The sequence below is a fragment of the Aethalodelphis obliquidens genome, unplaced genomic scaffold (assembly GCF_003676395.1).
Source record: "Aethalodelphis obliquidens isolate GAN/ISIS:26980383/991018 unplaced genomic scaffold, ASM367639v1 scaffold6, whole genome shotgun sequence".
NCBI classification, from domain to species: domain Eukaryota; kingdom Metazoa; phylum Chordata; class Mammalia; order Artiodactyla; family Delphinidae; genus Aethalodelphis; species Aethalodelphis obliquidens.
This window is the reverse complement of record NW_020837950.1, coordinates 10,618,599-10,632,800: the sequence shown is the minus strand read 5'-3', so window position 1 is coordinate 10,632,800 and position 14,202 is coordinate 10,618,599. Positions and strand designations below refer to the sequence as shown.

The following is a 14,202-nucleotide window of genomic DNA, read 5'->3' as shown; positions in this document are numbered from 1 at the left end:
AAGATGGTGTAGCTATCAATACTTTGGAAAACGGTTGGTAGTTTATCAAAAAATTTAAACAGAGAGTTATCAAATAACCCAGCAATTCTACTTCTTGGCATATGCCCAAGAGAAACCAAAACATATGGCCACACAGAAACTTGTACATGAACGTTTAGAGAAGCATTATTCATAATAACCAAAAAGTGGAAACAACCCAAGGCCCTATCAACTGATGAATGATATACAAAATATGGTATAGCCATACAGTGGCACGTTATTTGTCCATAAAAAGGAACGAAGTACTGATACATGCTGCAGCATGGATGAACCTTGAAAACATTCTGCCAAGTGAGAGAAGCCACACACAAAGGACCACACCTTGTACGATCTCATTTATATGAAATGTCCAGAATACTTAAATTTATAGAGACAGAAAGTAGATGAGTGGTTGCCAGGGCTTGGGGGCATGCGAGGTTAGGGGGATAACAGCTACAGGGTATGAGGTTTCCTTTTTGGAGGGATTAAAATGTTCCAAAATTAATGTGGTGATGGTTGCACAACTCTGAATAAACTAAAAAACACTGAACTATACAGTCTAAGCGGGTGGATTGTATGGTATGTGAATGATATCTTAAGAAGTCTGTTACCAAAAAATCCATGCTCTTTGAATACATTATATCCCTCATTTGGCATTTACCATATATTGTCTTATACTTTTTTTCCTAATCAAAATGTTGTTTCACACCTCCCAAATAGTGATGATGATCTCTGAACTTGTAGGGTTTCTTCCGGATTAGTTTTCTTCATTATATTTTTCAGATTTTTTCCAACAGGCATTACTTTTATAGATGAAAACTAGACTATACGGAAATGAAAATTCTGTGTGTCCCTTTGTGGATTCTTCTGATGCTAGTACAATCTCTTACACACAGTAGGTGCTTAACAATGATTTGTAAATATTATTGATAATGACGCTAGGTTTGAACGCTATTATGGATTTAAGTCTTTAGGTCTTCGGTAACATGTGAATTTGTTATTGGTAGCAGAGTTCAGGCAAAGCAGATGTCACCTTGTGATTATAAACCTTAAAACACTTAAAAAGTACTGAAAGAAAAAAATATGCTTTAGTACGAATGCCAATTTTGATAGCAGATACTTCAGACATATGGTGGATTTAACTTTTATACTCGTTTTCAAATGGATGCAGATATGTCATTTGGGTCAGCAGGCTTCCCCTACTCTCCTAGTCACCGCATGCAGTGGAATCGGCCCAAAGTGGCATCTCGTGTCAGTGTGCTGCATCATTTTGTGAATTATTTTACTTTACCATGTTTCTTCATGGAGACAAGGTCATCTTCTGACTATACTTTACTAACCCTTTTCCTCTGCTTGCCTTCTTCACTCTTCTTTATAACTTCTCCCTCTCGTCCTTTCTGGAAGGCAGGACGGAAGGGAAGCTCAGCTGGCTTGTACTGAGCAGTAATTATATGCCAGGCCCAGTTTTGGTCCTTTCACATTCAGAGATCCTGTTTGTTCCTCACAGTGATTTGCTAAAATGTTGCCATTTCAACCTCATTTGAGATGAGGAAACTGAGGCACATACTGTAAGCGGCAGAGTCTGGACTGGGACTAGTAAGACAGCTTGGTGTGCGGTTAAGAGTAGATCTGGCGCCAGGCTGTCTGGGCTTGAATCAGGGTTTCACTGCTCACCAGCTGTGTGACACCCCTCTCAGTCCCCTGGTTTTTTCACAGGCATGGTAATAGTGTACCTTACAGGGTTGAAATAGGGAATGAGTTAGTCAATTATTTGTAATGCACTTAAAACAGTGCCTGGCACAATTCAAGTGCCATGTAAGTGTTTTAAAAGTAAATAAACTAAAGCCTGTCTGACTCCAAAGCCAGTAATAGTGGAATTTCAGGCCTGCTTTTTGTTCCATTCTCCCATTATAGCAGCAGAATTAGACAAAGGCTAAACTTGGACTCTGAACAGGAAAGAGACTTTGCTGCTGAGGCACCCATGGACTTCTTGCCCTGCCCACTGTGGTCTGGCACCCCCCATCTCGCCTATCTCTCCCATGCTATCATTCCCACCTGATTCTTTGCTCACCACACTCCAGTAACGCTGGCTTTCTGTGGGTTCCATGAACCCTACCAAGCTTACTTCTACCTCGAGGCCTTTGCACCCATCTGGAAATGTTTCTCCAGATTTTTGCATGATTAACATCTTCCTCATTCATGTCACCTCATCACGTCATCTTGTCAGGAAAACCTTCCTTGATCGTCATTTGGGCTCTCAGGCAAAACAGCAGGCGTGCTCACGTAAAGGTGGCTGAGAAGAGTTTATTAAGACACCATCAGCAGGGAGTGTGCAGGCCAGAAACCAGAATAGGATGGGGAAGGCTTTACACCCACTGGGCCTGGGGAAGTGGGGTGGCACAAGAGGAGACCGGGAACCTTCAGAGAACCCAAGGAGAGGCCCCAGACAGAGTGGCAGCCTTGGCGGAGTGGTGCCGCCAATCCCCCAGCCTTTTGCAGAAGAGGCAGCAAAAATACCCCCACTTCCCTCTCCTCCATCCTAATGACCTCCTGCCTCCCTCCCATCACCAGAAACTGGACTCACAGGCCAGCCTCCCAGGTGAAGGTGGAGAGGCAGTCCGAAGTTAGCCAATACTCTCTTCCCAGGTCATAGCCGATCTTTTCTCTTATCTTCTTAGCATATATCACTCTCCACCATTACCTTCTTTTGTTTTACCCCATTCCCTCTAGAATGTAATTATTTTGAGGGCTGGATCTTCCAGTTCTTCCCTCCCCTTCCCTTCCCTTCCCTTTTTTCATCTCTGTGTCCCCAGCGCATAGTAGGTGCACAATAAAGATGAGTTAAATCAATCAACACACTGGGACATAGGTAGCTTGCCCGCAGAGAAAAAAGTTTATAAGGGTCGTTTATCTTTCTTTTTTTTTCTTACAAAAAGATCAGGTGACTGAACATCCCTGGCATCGGGTCAGAGGGCTGCGCCTCTTGCCCCCCACTTCTGCGGCCGTGAGTGGGGGACAGCAGGTGCGGGCGGCCACTGCTAGGCTGCGGCAGCGCGGGCTCCCCCGGGACGCGTGCGCCCGGCTCGCCGCGCGTCTCCCACGTGCGGCCCGACCCGCTTGCCCTTCCGCAGCCGGCGCGGCGCGGGGACGTGCGGGGCGGCTGCCCGAGTCCCTCTCCCAGTCGCGTCGTGGGCAGGGAGGGAGATACCCAGTGCTCACTCTCGGTTATTTTTAGTTGGTGGCTGACACCCCCGCCCCGGAGGGGGTGGGTGGAGCGGGCAGAGGAGGTGGGGAGGGAGGGAGCTCCTGGCGCCTCCGCGCTCGCTCCCGCGGGGACTCACGGCGCGGCCGAGCCGGGCGGCACTGGGAACAGCTGCGGCGGCGTCCTCGGCTGCAGCGCGGCTCTCCTCCGGGACCTGCGCCGCGCGGGGGAGGGGCGGGCAGGGGAGGAGAGCGGGCGGGCGGGCGGGAAGGGGCGGGGAGCGCGCTCCTGCGGCGTCGGCGGCGGCGGCGGCGGCCGTCCTCATCCCGGCGGCCCAGCGCTTGAGTAGACGCGGGGCTTCGCAAATGGCTTGTGCCGCTCTCGGTCTGGAAGCTCTTCAGCCCCTGCAGCCTGAGCCGCCCCCCGAGCCCGCCTTCTCCGAGGCGCAGAAGTGGATCGAGGTAGGTGCCCGCGGCTGGCGGGGGGCTTTGCAGGGGTAGCCCGGAGCCACCGACCCGCACACACACTGACGACAGGTCCAGCCTCGCCTCCCCCCACTTTCTTTTGCCAGCTGCTCCGGGGCACCCGTCAGGGCCTCGAGCGAGCTGCGACCCCCTGACGCTTTGGCACTGGCGTCTCGGGTGAGGGTGGGCGCGAAGGGGGGACACTGCGGTCTAGCTGTGCGTGTGGGGGGCAGGAAGCGGTCCCCTGAGCCTCCATCCTTCCTGCCCGTCAGCCGCGCAAATCTCAGCTCCTGCCGCTTCCAGGCGCTGCCAAAGGAAGCGCAGTGCGAGCAGAAGCGCCGCAAAGCCTCGTTATGCGCGAGCCCCTGGAGTCCTTGCCGACGCAGCATGTCGGGGGTCCTGCTCCCAGTCCTACCTCCACCCGTTGGCTCCCCCTCCCCGCCCTTCCCGGGCGGAGTTGTGCGTGTCTCCACGGAAGCGCAGAGGGCCGGCTCCCACCGGAGCCTCTGGCTGTATTCCTGGCACCGGGTCAGGTGTGAGGCTGGCACAGCGCAGAGGGCCGGGGAGCCTGCAAGACCCACCTGAGAATGCGCCATCCGCAGAGACGTTGCCCAGCCATTGGCAGCTCCCACTCCATCGCAGAGGCGGTGGGACGGGCTCCCAGGTGCTGGGTACCCGGCCCCGTTGGCATATTTCACTTCTTAAATGACTCGGTGGCAGGCCAGGGAAATCACTGGAGCTCTCGACTCAGTCCAGGAAGCGCTCGCTGGGCGATCCTGATTCTCGATGTTTATCTGTAGATGCAGCTTGGTGGCCCTGCGCTCCCGAAATGAAGTGTCTGCGGGGGTCAGGACGCTAGGAGGGTGCGAGCGGGGAAAGGTGACCCATTATGATCCGTGCAGTGAGCCTCTGTTTTGCGGCTGGCGGCCTTTCTTGATGCTTAGTGGAAGGCGAATTTGACCCTCTTTTCCTCAGGGACAGGCAGCTCTCCCTCCCTGGTAGTTCAAAGGAAGAAATGTACCGCTAAGTCATGATCCAGCAATGGTGAAGCCTCTTAGTACTCAGCCTGTCACTTAGTGACACCCTTGTTGCTGTTGGGGTAACAGAGCTACGATGGTACAGATTTAAATCTGCTGAGATGCCTGGAGAAACCACCCTCACTTAATGCTGCTCTAATTGCTCCAGCCACAGGCCTGCACCTTACAGGGTTAACCTGCTTCATACAAGCAAGAGTGTCAGGCAAAGTTTAGAAAGATCTATTTAAAAATAGGATTAAAGAAACAGAAGAATAAACTCGAGGCTCTATTGCTAAAAGCCCCAGTCGTGTCTCTCATAATTTGATGGCTAATGAGCAGATGAGAAAAAGACCTTGGCTTTTTATTTGTGAGATGTGGCTGGCACGGCTTGGGCTGTGACAGGTGCTTTCTCTGTGCTGCATACTTGGGCTCACAGGACATACAGGAAACATTTGTAGTCACTGGCTTGGTTGAGAGTTGGAGAGCTGTGTTTTTCATGTTCTTGAACTTTAAAATTCTCAGGAGAGATTTTGGATGTGGATGGTGATGAGGGGAGGGTGTAAGAGCAGAGCACTCTACGGTTCTTGAAGGCAAGCGGTGTATTCCCCATTTCCTTAATTGTGAGTAACACGGGCATACATACTATACTTAAAAAAATGTATTGTGGGATCATTTGCACATAGGAAAGTGCACACATCTCAAGTGCACACCTCCATGAATTTTCACCTAGGTATATAGTACTCTAGCCCCCACTTAAATTACGATCTAAAACATCTTCTTCAGCCCAGGTCACAGTCTGTTTTTAAGTGGTGGTATATCTCAAGCTAAATATTATGCAGTGCAGAATATCAGCTTTTGTCCTGGTTCCACAGGTTTAAAAACAAGAAGGGCTTCCTTAAGAAAGCAGAGCCCCATTGGGCCCTATAGACAGTTGGGCATTGTTCTGGGTGCTTTACCAGATCTACCAATTCGAGAACGTGAAAGCCGTAACGGGCAGTGCGTGGCTTTAGGACGAAGCAGTCGTGGCGCTGTGCGTGTGCATTATTGAAGCGGCCTATCTCCTTTCAATCGCGGAGTTGGGTTTCAAGGAAAGGAGAGCTTCCCCTCCCAGGCTGTATAAAAAGGTGTTTGCTCCGGGGAGAGATAGAGACCGTCCCTCTTCCTTCCCGGAGATTCCTCTTGAAATGTAAATGCCGCGTCTGCAAACCGGGGGAACCCAGGAGCAGTAACAGATGGTTCTGCGCGCAGTTGCCCAGTGAACAAAGATTCCTCGGCTAATATAGCAATAATGTAGTACTTAGTGTGAGCCGAGTTCCCAGGGGGACTGTTATCTCGAGACAATTGCATCTCCTTTAGGGGCCCCGTTGTCTTCGGCAACATCCTCATTGGTAGGGCTTTGTTTTTCACTTTTGTTCAGTTGGTGATTAAATTTCCCACAGCCTTTTTTTTTTTTTTCTTCCTTTTTCTTTTGAGTAGTCAGGAATTTCACCCTTTCAGAAAAATGTTCCCTTGGGCGCAGCAGGTTAATAAACAAACTTTGCAGTTTTTCTCTCCTCTTCAGTCCCTGGTCTTCGTTGAGTCATGGATTGGTGAGAAAACTGTTCATTCTTAATAAAGGCTCAGGGAACAAGCTCCAGGAGATAACTTGTTAGTGAGGAATTTCTCTCAGCCTGCAGTCTTGGCTGTTTGAGGGCTGTGTTACTGGGCAGGAAACGGTGGCCTGGGAACCATGCCCCCATCGCACCCCACCCCCAGCTTCTGCCTTGGCTGGCAAAGGTGAAAGCCCTGACGGAGGTCACAGGCCAGGTGGGAACAGTTCCATAACACTTCCAGCGACTTTTTATAGCCGTCGGAGCAGGCTACGTGTCTTAATGTGGCTTTGGGGAGACTCCTGAAGGAAACGCAAACTTCACGTATTAACTCTGGCTACCAGCAGGCAGGGGCCTAATTTCCTTCCACATTCCTTTTCTAGAAGGCCTTCCAAAGCAGAGGGGCAGTGAGTGCAGCACAGCGGTTAGAGGTCAGGCTTTGGGGCTGGGCAGCCTGGGTTGGAATCCCAGGTGTATTGCCTTCTAGCTGTGTGACATTGGACAGACTGTATTTCCTCTCCTTTTGGTTCTAAATAGTTTCTTTGAAAGCTAGCGCTAGTCGTTAACAACAACAAAAATAACAAAGAGATATTGTTCAAAGCATCTGTAAAACAGGGGTACTAATAGTAGCTTACCTACCTCCAAGGGGTGCTGTGAGAATGAAATAAGTTAATACATTTAAGATGCTTAGAATAGTACGCAGCATTTAGGAAGTGCCGCTTAAGTAGTGATCGTTATTATTATTGCCATTATATTACTACTGCTATTAATATCACTACTACCATTACTACTATAGTACTGCTACTATTACCACTGCTATCTTTATTAATACTGTTATTGCTATTATTGTTGTTGTTTCTATTGTTGTTAATAACAACTGCAGCTGATTTTGGAAGAAAATCTTCAGAACCCTGAGTTTTTTAGTGTAAAAAATATAATTCAGTTGTCTACTGACCTAATTCTATTGTCTTACCTTATTAGCTCCAGATACCTGGACTAGAAGTTAAGTAGGTGTTGTGTGTTATTCTGACTTGAGTTAAAAGAGATTTAGGCATCAGAGGAAAACCAGTAATACCAACTGATAAGGTGATCCTGATGGTCCAATAAGGTTTAGAAAATTATTCCTCAATACTGTGTTGACAATTTAAGTTTAACGCATAGTCTTTGTTAACAAAACTCCAAGCAGAATGCTCAATTCCTCTCTTCTTGCACACAATCCAACATTAAATCGTTAAACAAATGGTGGTTGTCTGAATATTCAACTCCAGTGTAGCAGTGTTTTGTTCATTGACGTTGTGTCAACTCCCTGTAGAAGAAGAATAAGTCCCCCATTTATTTTCCTTCCTCCTTCCTCTCTTCTTTTTCATCTTTCCCTCCCCCCCGCCCCCCTGTGTAGTTATTGAGTTACAAGACTATGTTAGCAGGTAGATGATTCTAATTTTCTTGGTCTCCCCCATCCCCTTTGCTTCTCCACCCACAAGAGTGTTTATCTGTTCTAATCTGTAGTTCTCCGCTGCAATGCCAAACACTTTCTGGAGAAACAGATGTTGCTTCAACTCAGTTTCAGTTGTGATTTGGAGCAAGTTGCCAGGCCTTTAGGGAGGGGTTGGAAATTTCAACCCAACTCAGCCTTACTTCTCAACTTGAGACGTTTCTGGACTCCTTTAACTTTAATCATAGCATGCCTGTGGGGCTTGGTGCTGCATATAATCTCATTTGTGACCTAATCCGTATTTCACATGAGTGGGAACTAGTACTGGGAGGGATCAGTTCATCATTTTGGGTCATCTCCCCCCCTCCCCGCTCACATAGAATTGTTTTCTTATTCAACTGGGACCTGCTTTTGAAGATTAAAAGCACCGAGGGTACCTTAGCTCTCCAAGACTGAAAGCTGTTGTATTGTTTGGCAGTTGGGAGAATTTATCTGTAGCCTTTGAGAGAATGTAGCTTTTGGTGGCCAGGAACATACGACATTTGCGATGTAATGATGAATGAACATATGCCATGAGTTATATAGTCATTCTAATTCTCCTTCTCTGTCAGGACTTGATGACTCTTACATCATTTTACTACAACAAAGATTTAACTTTGCATATGGTTCTCTACTCTGCATGGAGAGCTAGGGAAGAGGAAGAAAAACTTTTCTGGCTAGCTCCAGAAAGGAGTGGTGGTCTGAATAGATATGGAAATGAGAGCAGGCAGCATCATTCTCACAGTGACATTTAAATAGTCTGGCTTGTTTGTATACAAGGGCTGCTATGACACAATACTGTCACGTGGTAGGAGAACAGTGCGGTCCCACAGATTTGGGGAAAGGGGAAGTGGAGTGGGAGGTGGGGCTGGCTCTTCTGGTCCCAGCATCTCCCTGGAAACCAAGTTTGCATCAGGCAAGCTCCAAAGGAGCCGACTGAGCTCTGGCCACCAAGAGGGCGGTAGAGTGGGGTGTGTGTTCCCCAGCAACTGGATCTCTGGGTCCCCGGCTCTCTATTGATGGATGACAATGGAGCCATGATGTGAACATCTGGCCGGTGATTCTGTGAGTGGAAGTTGGTGCTAGGTGGGACCAGGCAGCTCCTGGCAATTGGCCTGGAAACTTCTCTTTTTGCTTAGGACTATCCTGAAACTTAAAAGTGTCATAGCTAGGGGTAACATGATAATGATAAGGATGGTGATGAAACCAGGACTCATGGTGATAATAGCTGATATTTATTGAGTACTTACTATGTGTCAGGCACAGGGTGAAAAACTCATGAATCCCTTAGAAGTAAGTACTGTTATTATCCCCATTTACAGGTGAGAAAATATCTTCCCCAAAGTCACAAGTAAGTGGCAAAACTAGGACTTTAATCGAAAGCATCCTTTCTTAACTTCTACAAATATATGTACCCAGATATCCAAAATTTACAGCTGAAGGCATTGTGGCTTCCAGGAATTAGGGCACTTGCTCAGGGTCACCTAGTCAGGAAGTACAGGTTAGAGTCAGGATTCGAAACCCAGGCTGTCTAACTTGGAAGCCCTTGTTATCTTTTTTTTTTAATTATTATTTTTATTGAAATACAGTTGATTTACAATGTTGTATTTGTTTCAGGTGTACAGTAAAGTGATTCAGTTATACATATATATAAAAACATATATATATATATATATATTTTTTTTTACATCCTCTTCCATTATAGGTTTTTACAAGATATTGAGTATAGTTCCCTGTGCTATACAGTAGGTCCTTGTTGGTTATCTATTTTAAACACAGTAGTGTGTACATTTTCATCCCAAACTCCTAATTTATCCCTCTTCCCCCCCTCCCTTTTGGTAACCATAAGTTTGTTTTCTGTCTGTGAGTCTATTTCTGTTTTGTAAATAAGTTCATTTGTATCCTTTTATTAGATTCCACGTATAAGCCATATCATATGATATTTGTCTTTCTCTGACTTACTTCACTTAGTATATAATCTCTAGGTCCATCCATGTTACTGCAAATGGCATTATTTCCTTCTTTTTTAATGGCTGAGTAATATTCCATTGTATATATGCACCACATCTTCTTTATCCATTCATCTGTCAATGGATGTTTAGTTTGCTTCCACGTCTTGGCTATTGTAAATAGTGCTGCTACCAACATTGGGGTGCATGTGTCTTTTCGAATTATGTTTTTCTCCAGATATATATCCAGGAGTGGGACTGCAGGATCATATCCCTTATAGTGCTTCCTACATTTAGGACCATGTGTGAAAATTTCTGTAAGGACTGAGCTTTCTGTCCCTCTGGCTGTGCAGAGGTTCTCCCCACCCCTGCCTTTTTTCTGAGTCATGATGTGGATCTCAGAAGCTATGGCTCCCTAGTTTGTTTTTCTTCACAGTTTGTACCTTTCTGCTGCCAGGACTGAGGGGCTGTCCTCACTGGGACAGACCTTACATCGGGTGGGGGAGGGGCGGGACACCAGGTAGGTGGTGCTCCCAAGGCCCTCAGGCTCTGCGCCTTTGCTGGCTGCCTTCACACCTCACTTTGCTAAGGCGGAACTGGGCAATGGCATTGTCTGTAGTTCAGAGTTGCTAGCTTCCGGTTTCTGTCTCCTGTTGTTACAGCTCCCAGGCACTCCACTGAAGTTTTTTTCAGGGCAAATGGCCAATAAGTAAGTAGTTTAAAAAATTTTTAAAAAGCTTGCTGATTCCTTAACATACGATTACTTAAGAGGACAGATATTCTAGAATATCTTATGTTTGTGATATTAGGGACTGTGGCTCTCTTGTTACAGTTTTACCTCCAATGGCTGTTCCATATGGGGATGCATAAATGCATAATAGTCCATGTGTGCTTTAGCACTTTCTATCGGAGAAGTTGAGTAGTTGAGGTAAAGTTCCATACTCTACCTTCCCCAGAGAGTTTGAGTAAAGACCTACTACCTGTGTGATCTGTCTTGTGCTCCAAAACACAAAAGGCTAGGGGTGCAAAGCGCTGTCTCTTCCCCATGCTGATGCGTTTAAGTGCTGTCGGCACATCTGTCTGAGGCCTTTGCCACAGCTCCTTCTCTCTTACCTGAGAGTTCTCCTGTTTGGACAGGAGCTCACCTGGGAACAGTTTTGTTGTTGAGGTCAGCCGAGAGGCAGGTCCTTCCAAGACAGGAGATTGGCGGCCTCTCCTGCAGGTGTCCCGGTCCCATCCTGAAGAACTGAAGGGTCTAAACAAAGTAGCTCTGTGACTTCTGGGAATCTTGGCTGTAGTCAGCATCCCTGTCACCTACATTCCAGTCTAACCCTAGTCATTTCGGCCTTTATTTTCACGGTTAAGGACTGAATCGCTTAACACTGGTTGATTTTTTTTTTTCTACTTTAATAGCGATAGTGAAACTTTTTTTTTAACATTAGTGGATTTTTGACTAAACTACTTTCATTGGAGCTAAAGTTTTTAATTTTTTTGAAGCCCAGTTCACTCTTCTGTGATTTAGAAAACTGTGCAATACAATTGTATAGTATTTCCCCTCATTTGTTCCCAAGGATGTGTGTGTGTTTACTTTTGAAGCAAAGGAAAGGTATCGGATAGGATCTTTTTGTGTGTGTGGTGGGAGGGTAGAGTGGGAAAAAGGAGGACTTCAGTGCAGTCAAGTGAGGAAAGGAAAGGATAACAGAACTTTATTTTTAAGTAATTGAGAAATATAAAAAGAGCCTAAATTAGAGGGTTACTAGAAGGTACAGGAAAAAAAATAGTCCTTATAAAAAGAATGATGGAATATTGGAAAGACTTCTGCCTGGACACGGGGAGATGTTATATCTCTCTTTGCAAAGAAGAATGATGTCATGGAGTTCAGCTCTGCTGTGGTAAAATTCCATGTTTGCAGTGTTGAAAACAATAATCCCAAAGAAATGTCCTCATGTAGCTAACCCTGATGGGGTGGCCATCCAATCTCAGGGAATTAACTTTGGCATAAGGGGAACAAAACAAGGTGACGTAGTCATAAAACATGCACCTAAGGAATATCTTGGCTGCCACCTTTTCTCACTAAACTTATACTATCAGCAAAACTGTATCCTTTTATTTATGCTGGGACCTTAAGGATAAAATATTGGTTAGGCTGAGAAAGCTCCATGTTTCCACGGCTCTGCATTCTGACTGTGACAGTTACAGCCATTGTAGGAGGGAGCTCGGCCTCCTGGTCAACCTTAGAAGTTAGGGATGTGCCCCACCGTTCTATTCCTAAATAGCCCATTAGGAGACCATGTAAGAATAGACCTACACTTGTTTTTGTTTTTTATAAAGGTCAAGGGCAGAAGGGCTTTTTTAAATTTTTACATCCCAGTACTGTTATAAAAAAGTCCTCAGCCTTATTTTTTACCAAGTGGGACACTAAGTGAGGAATTGAAGTTATTTATTGTGGAGTAGACGGCTCTCTTTTCCTCTCCTAAGAAATATCTTAAAAAATGATATTCCAACAATTATTTTATTCTAATGGGAAACTGAATGAAGGCTAGGATAGGCTCAGTCAAATGGTTTAAGGTACGAAAATAATTATTTGGGATGCTTGGCTGTCACTCACTTATAAGTTCACTTCAGTGTAAACACTAAAAGTCAGCATTAATGGTGAAAATAAGCATTAATGTGTGAAAGTGTTTTAAACAAATTTTAATATTCATTTCCTGAAAAGTGTTAACTAAGCTCCAACCATATACCAGGCATAGTGCTGAGAACCAAGGTCAGGTGGAGAACAAAATAAACATAATCCTGCTCACAGGAGATGCACAGTGTAGTTGTGGTGTGTGTGAGGTAGAGCTTAAACAATAAGTTCATGATACCAAATTGGGATAATTGCTATGACAACAAAGAATGGGGGACTTAAGAGAAAAGAACTTTAGGCAGACAAGGACTCATAGTGAAAGTAATATTTAAGCGGAGACCAGTGAAGGGTGCTGAGCAAGGGAATTAGACTGATGCTAATTTATTGAGATCAGAGCTTATGTGTACACACAACACATGCTTTTATGCTCTTATAGTTTTCCAGGTGTGCTGAAGGTGTGTATGTAAGGGAGGGGGCGGAGAAGGGAGCTGAGTCAGAAATTCTCAAATATTCTTGCCGGCCACTTAGAGTGGGGTTTGCGTGATGGTCTACATACCACTTAGGACCAAGGCACAAAAAATCAAGAGACCCTCTTCTAGGAGAAATGGCAGAGAGGACTTTGGGATTTACATTTAAGCTTGGACTCTGGGATTAAAATTCTTAACACAGAATAGGGGCTGTAGACGCTGCATTCCACTCTGAAGTGAGAAGGGGCTGCAAGAAACCTGCCTACTTTTCAGTGAGTAAGCAGAGCAATTTTGTGTGAGACTTCGGGTCGTGACCCACAGATGTCCTTTGATTTGGGAACTTGTCTCCCAGATTCCTCTGAAAGAAGGTGCTTTATAAACTAATAAAGTCACGTGTCATCTGGGAGCCCCAGAAATTGTAAACTCTGTGACTTAGGTGTCTTTTACCACTAGATCCCCTTCCTCGTGGTCCAACATGGCTGCTAGAGATTCACCATCACGTCACCTTTCCAGGAAGCAAGAGGGAGGAAGGGAAAATGAAGAGTGCATCTTTTCCTTATAAGATGTCTTTTAGAAAAGTCTTCCTGACACTCCTGGTTCCATTTTATTGCCCAGAATTTCAGTAACATAGCCGCTCCTGATTGCAGGGGAGGGTGTAATGTTTCCATGTAATAATCTGGATTCTGTTCCTTAGGAGAAAGGGGAGAATGGTGGTTGAGGTAGGGGTACCCTGGAGTGCCCCTTCTCCACTTCTCCAGGGACAGATCCTTCCAGACAGGGCTTAAATATGACTGCCTCTGAGGCAGACTCGCTGATTCCTTTAAGCCCACTAATCCTTTTCTGTGCACACCGGACATTTAGAATTTACCTCTATTAGAAAATTGTCATATTTCATTGTAATGAATATATGGTTGCTTGGGGTCTGCCTACTTTGATAAACCCCACAGCTCTTGTGGCCAAGGTCTGGGTTCTTAGCGATCGTCTCACTCCTCTTCAATTTATTCACTTTGCTCCCCATTAGGGCCTCACAGCCATATTCCCCGCTGCCCGAGAGATTTCCCAGTGAGCTTGTGCCCAGCTATGATTGCCTGATTGGCACTTGGACTCTGCCGTGGCAGAGAAAATAGACTCTGTTGCTGCCCTGACAGGAAGCACATTTTTTTTTTTTTTTTAAAGACTGATTAAAAAAAGCAGTTTACCCAATAGTTGCCTGGAGACAGTCAGTGATTGGACACTTGGAAAGTGATTCCACTCTTGGCTCTTAGGTAGGTGATATCAGTTGAAGGAATTATTTAGGAGGCCACCCTTCCCCTCAGGTTGGACTGGTACAGGGCTCGCTGCACTTGGCATTTCTGTCTGCAGGGCTGGAGAGCAGACATCACCTTTCTTTAAATAAACAT

The 14,202-nt window shown here is 45.9% G+C and overlaps 1 protein-coding gene across 1 annotated transcript in view; it reads left to right on the top strand.

Moving 5' to 3' along the window:
- The first annotated feature begins 3,527 nt into the window (after positions 1-3,527).
- Positions 3,528-14,202, top strand: part of LIMCH1 (LIM and calponin homology domains 1) — a 339,182-nt gene continuing 328,507 nt past the window's right edge. The window contains exon 1 of the mRNA XM_027103079.1: positions 3,528-3,681. Coding sequence (XP_026958880.1) covers positions 3,586-3,681 — 96 coding nt within the window. The 5' untranslated portion in view covers positions 3,528-3,585. The remainder of the gene's footprint in view (positions 3,682-14,202) is intronic.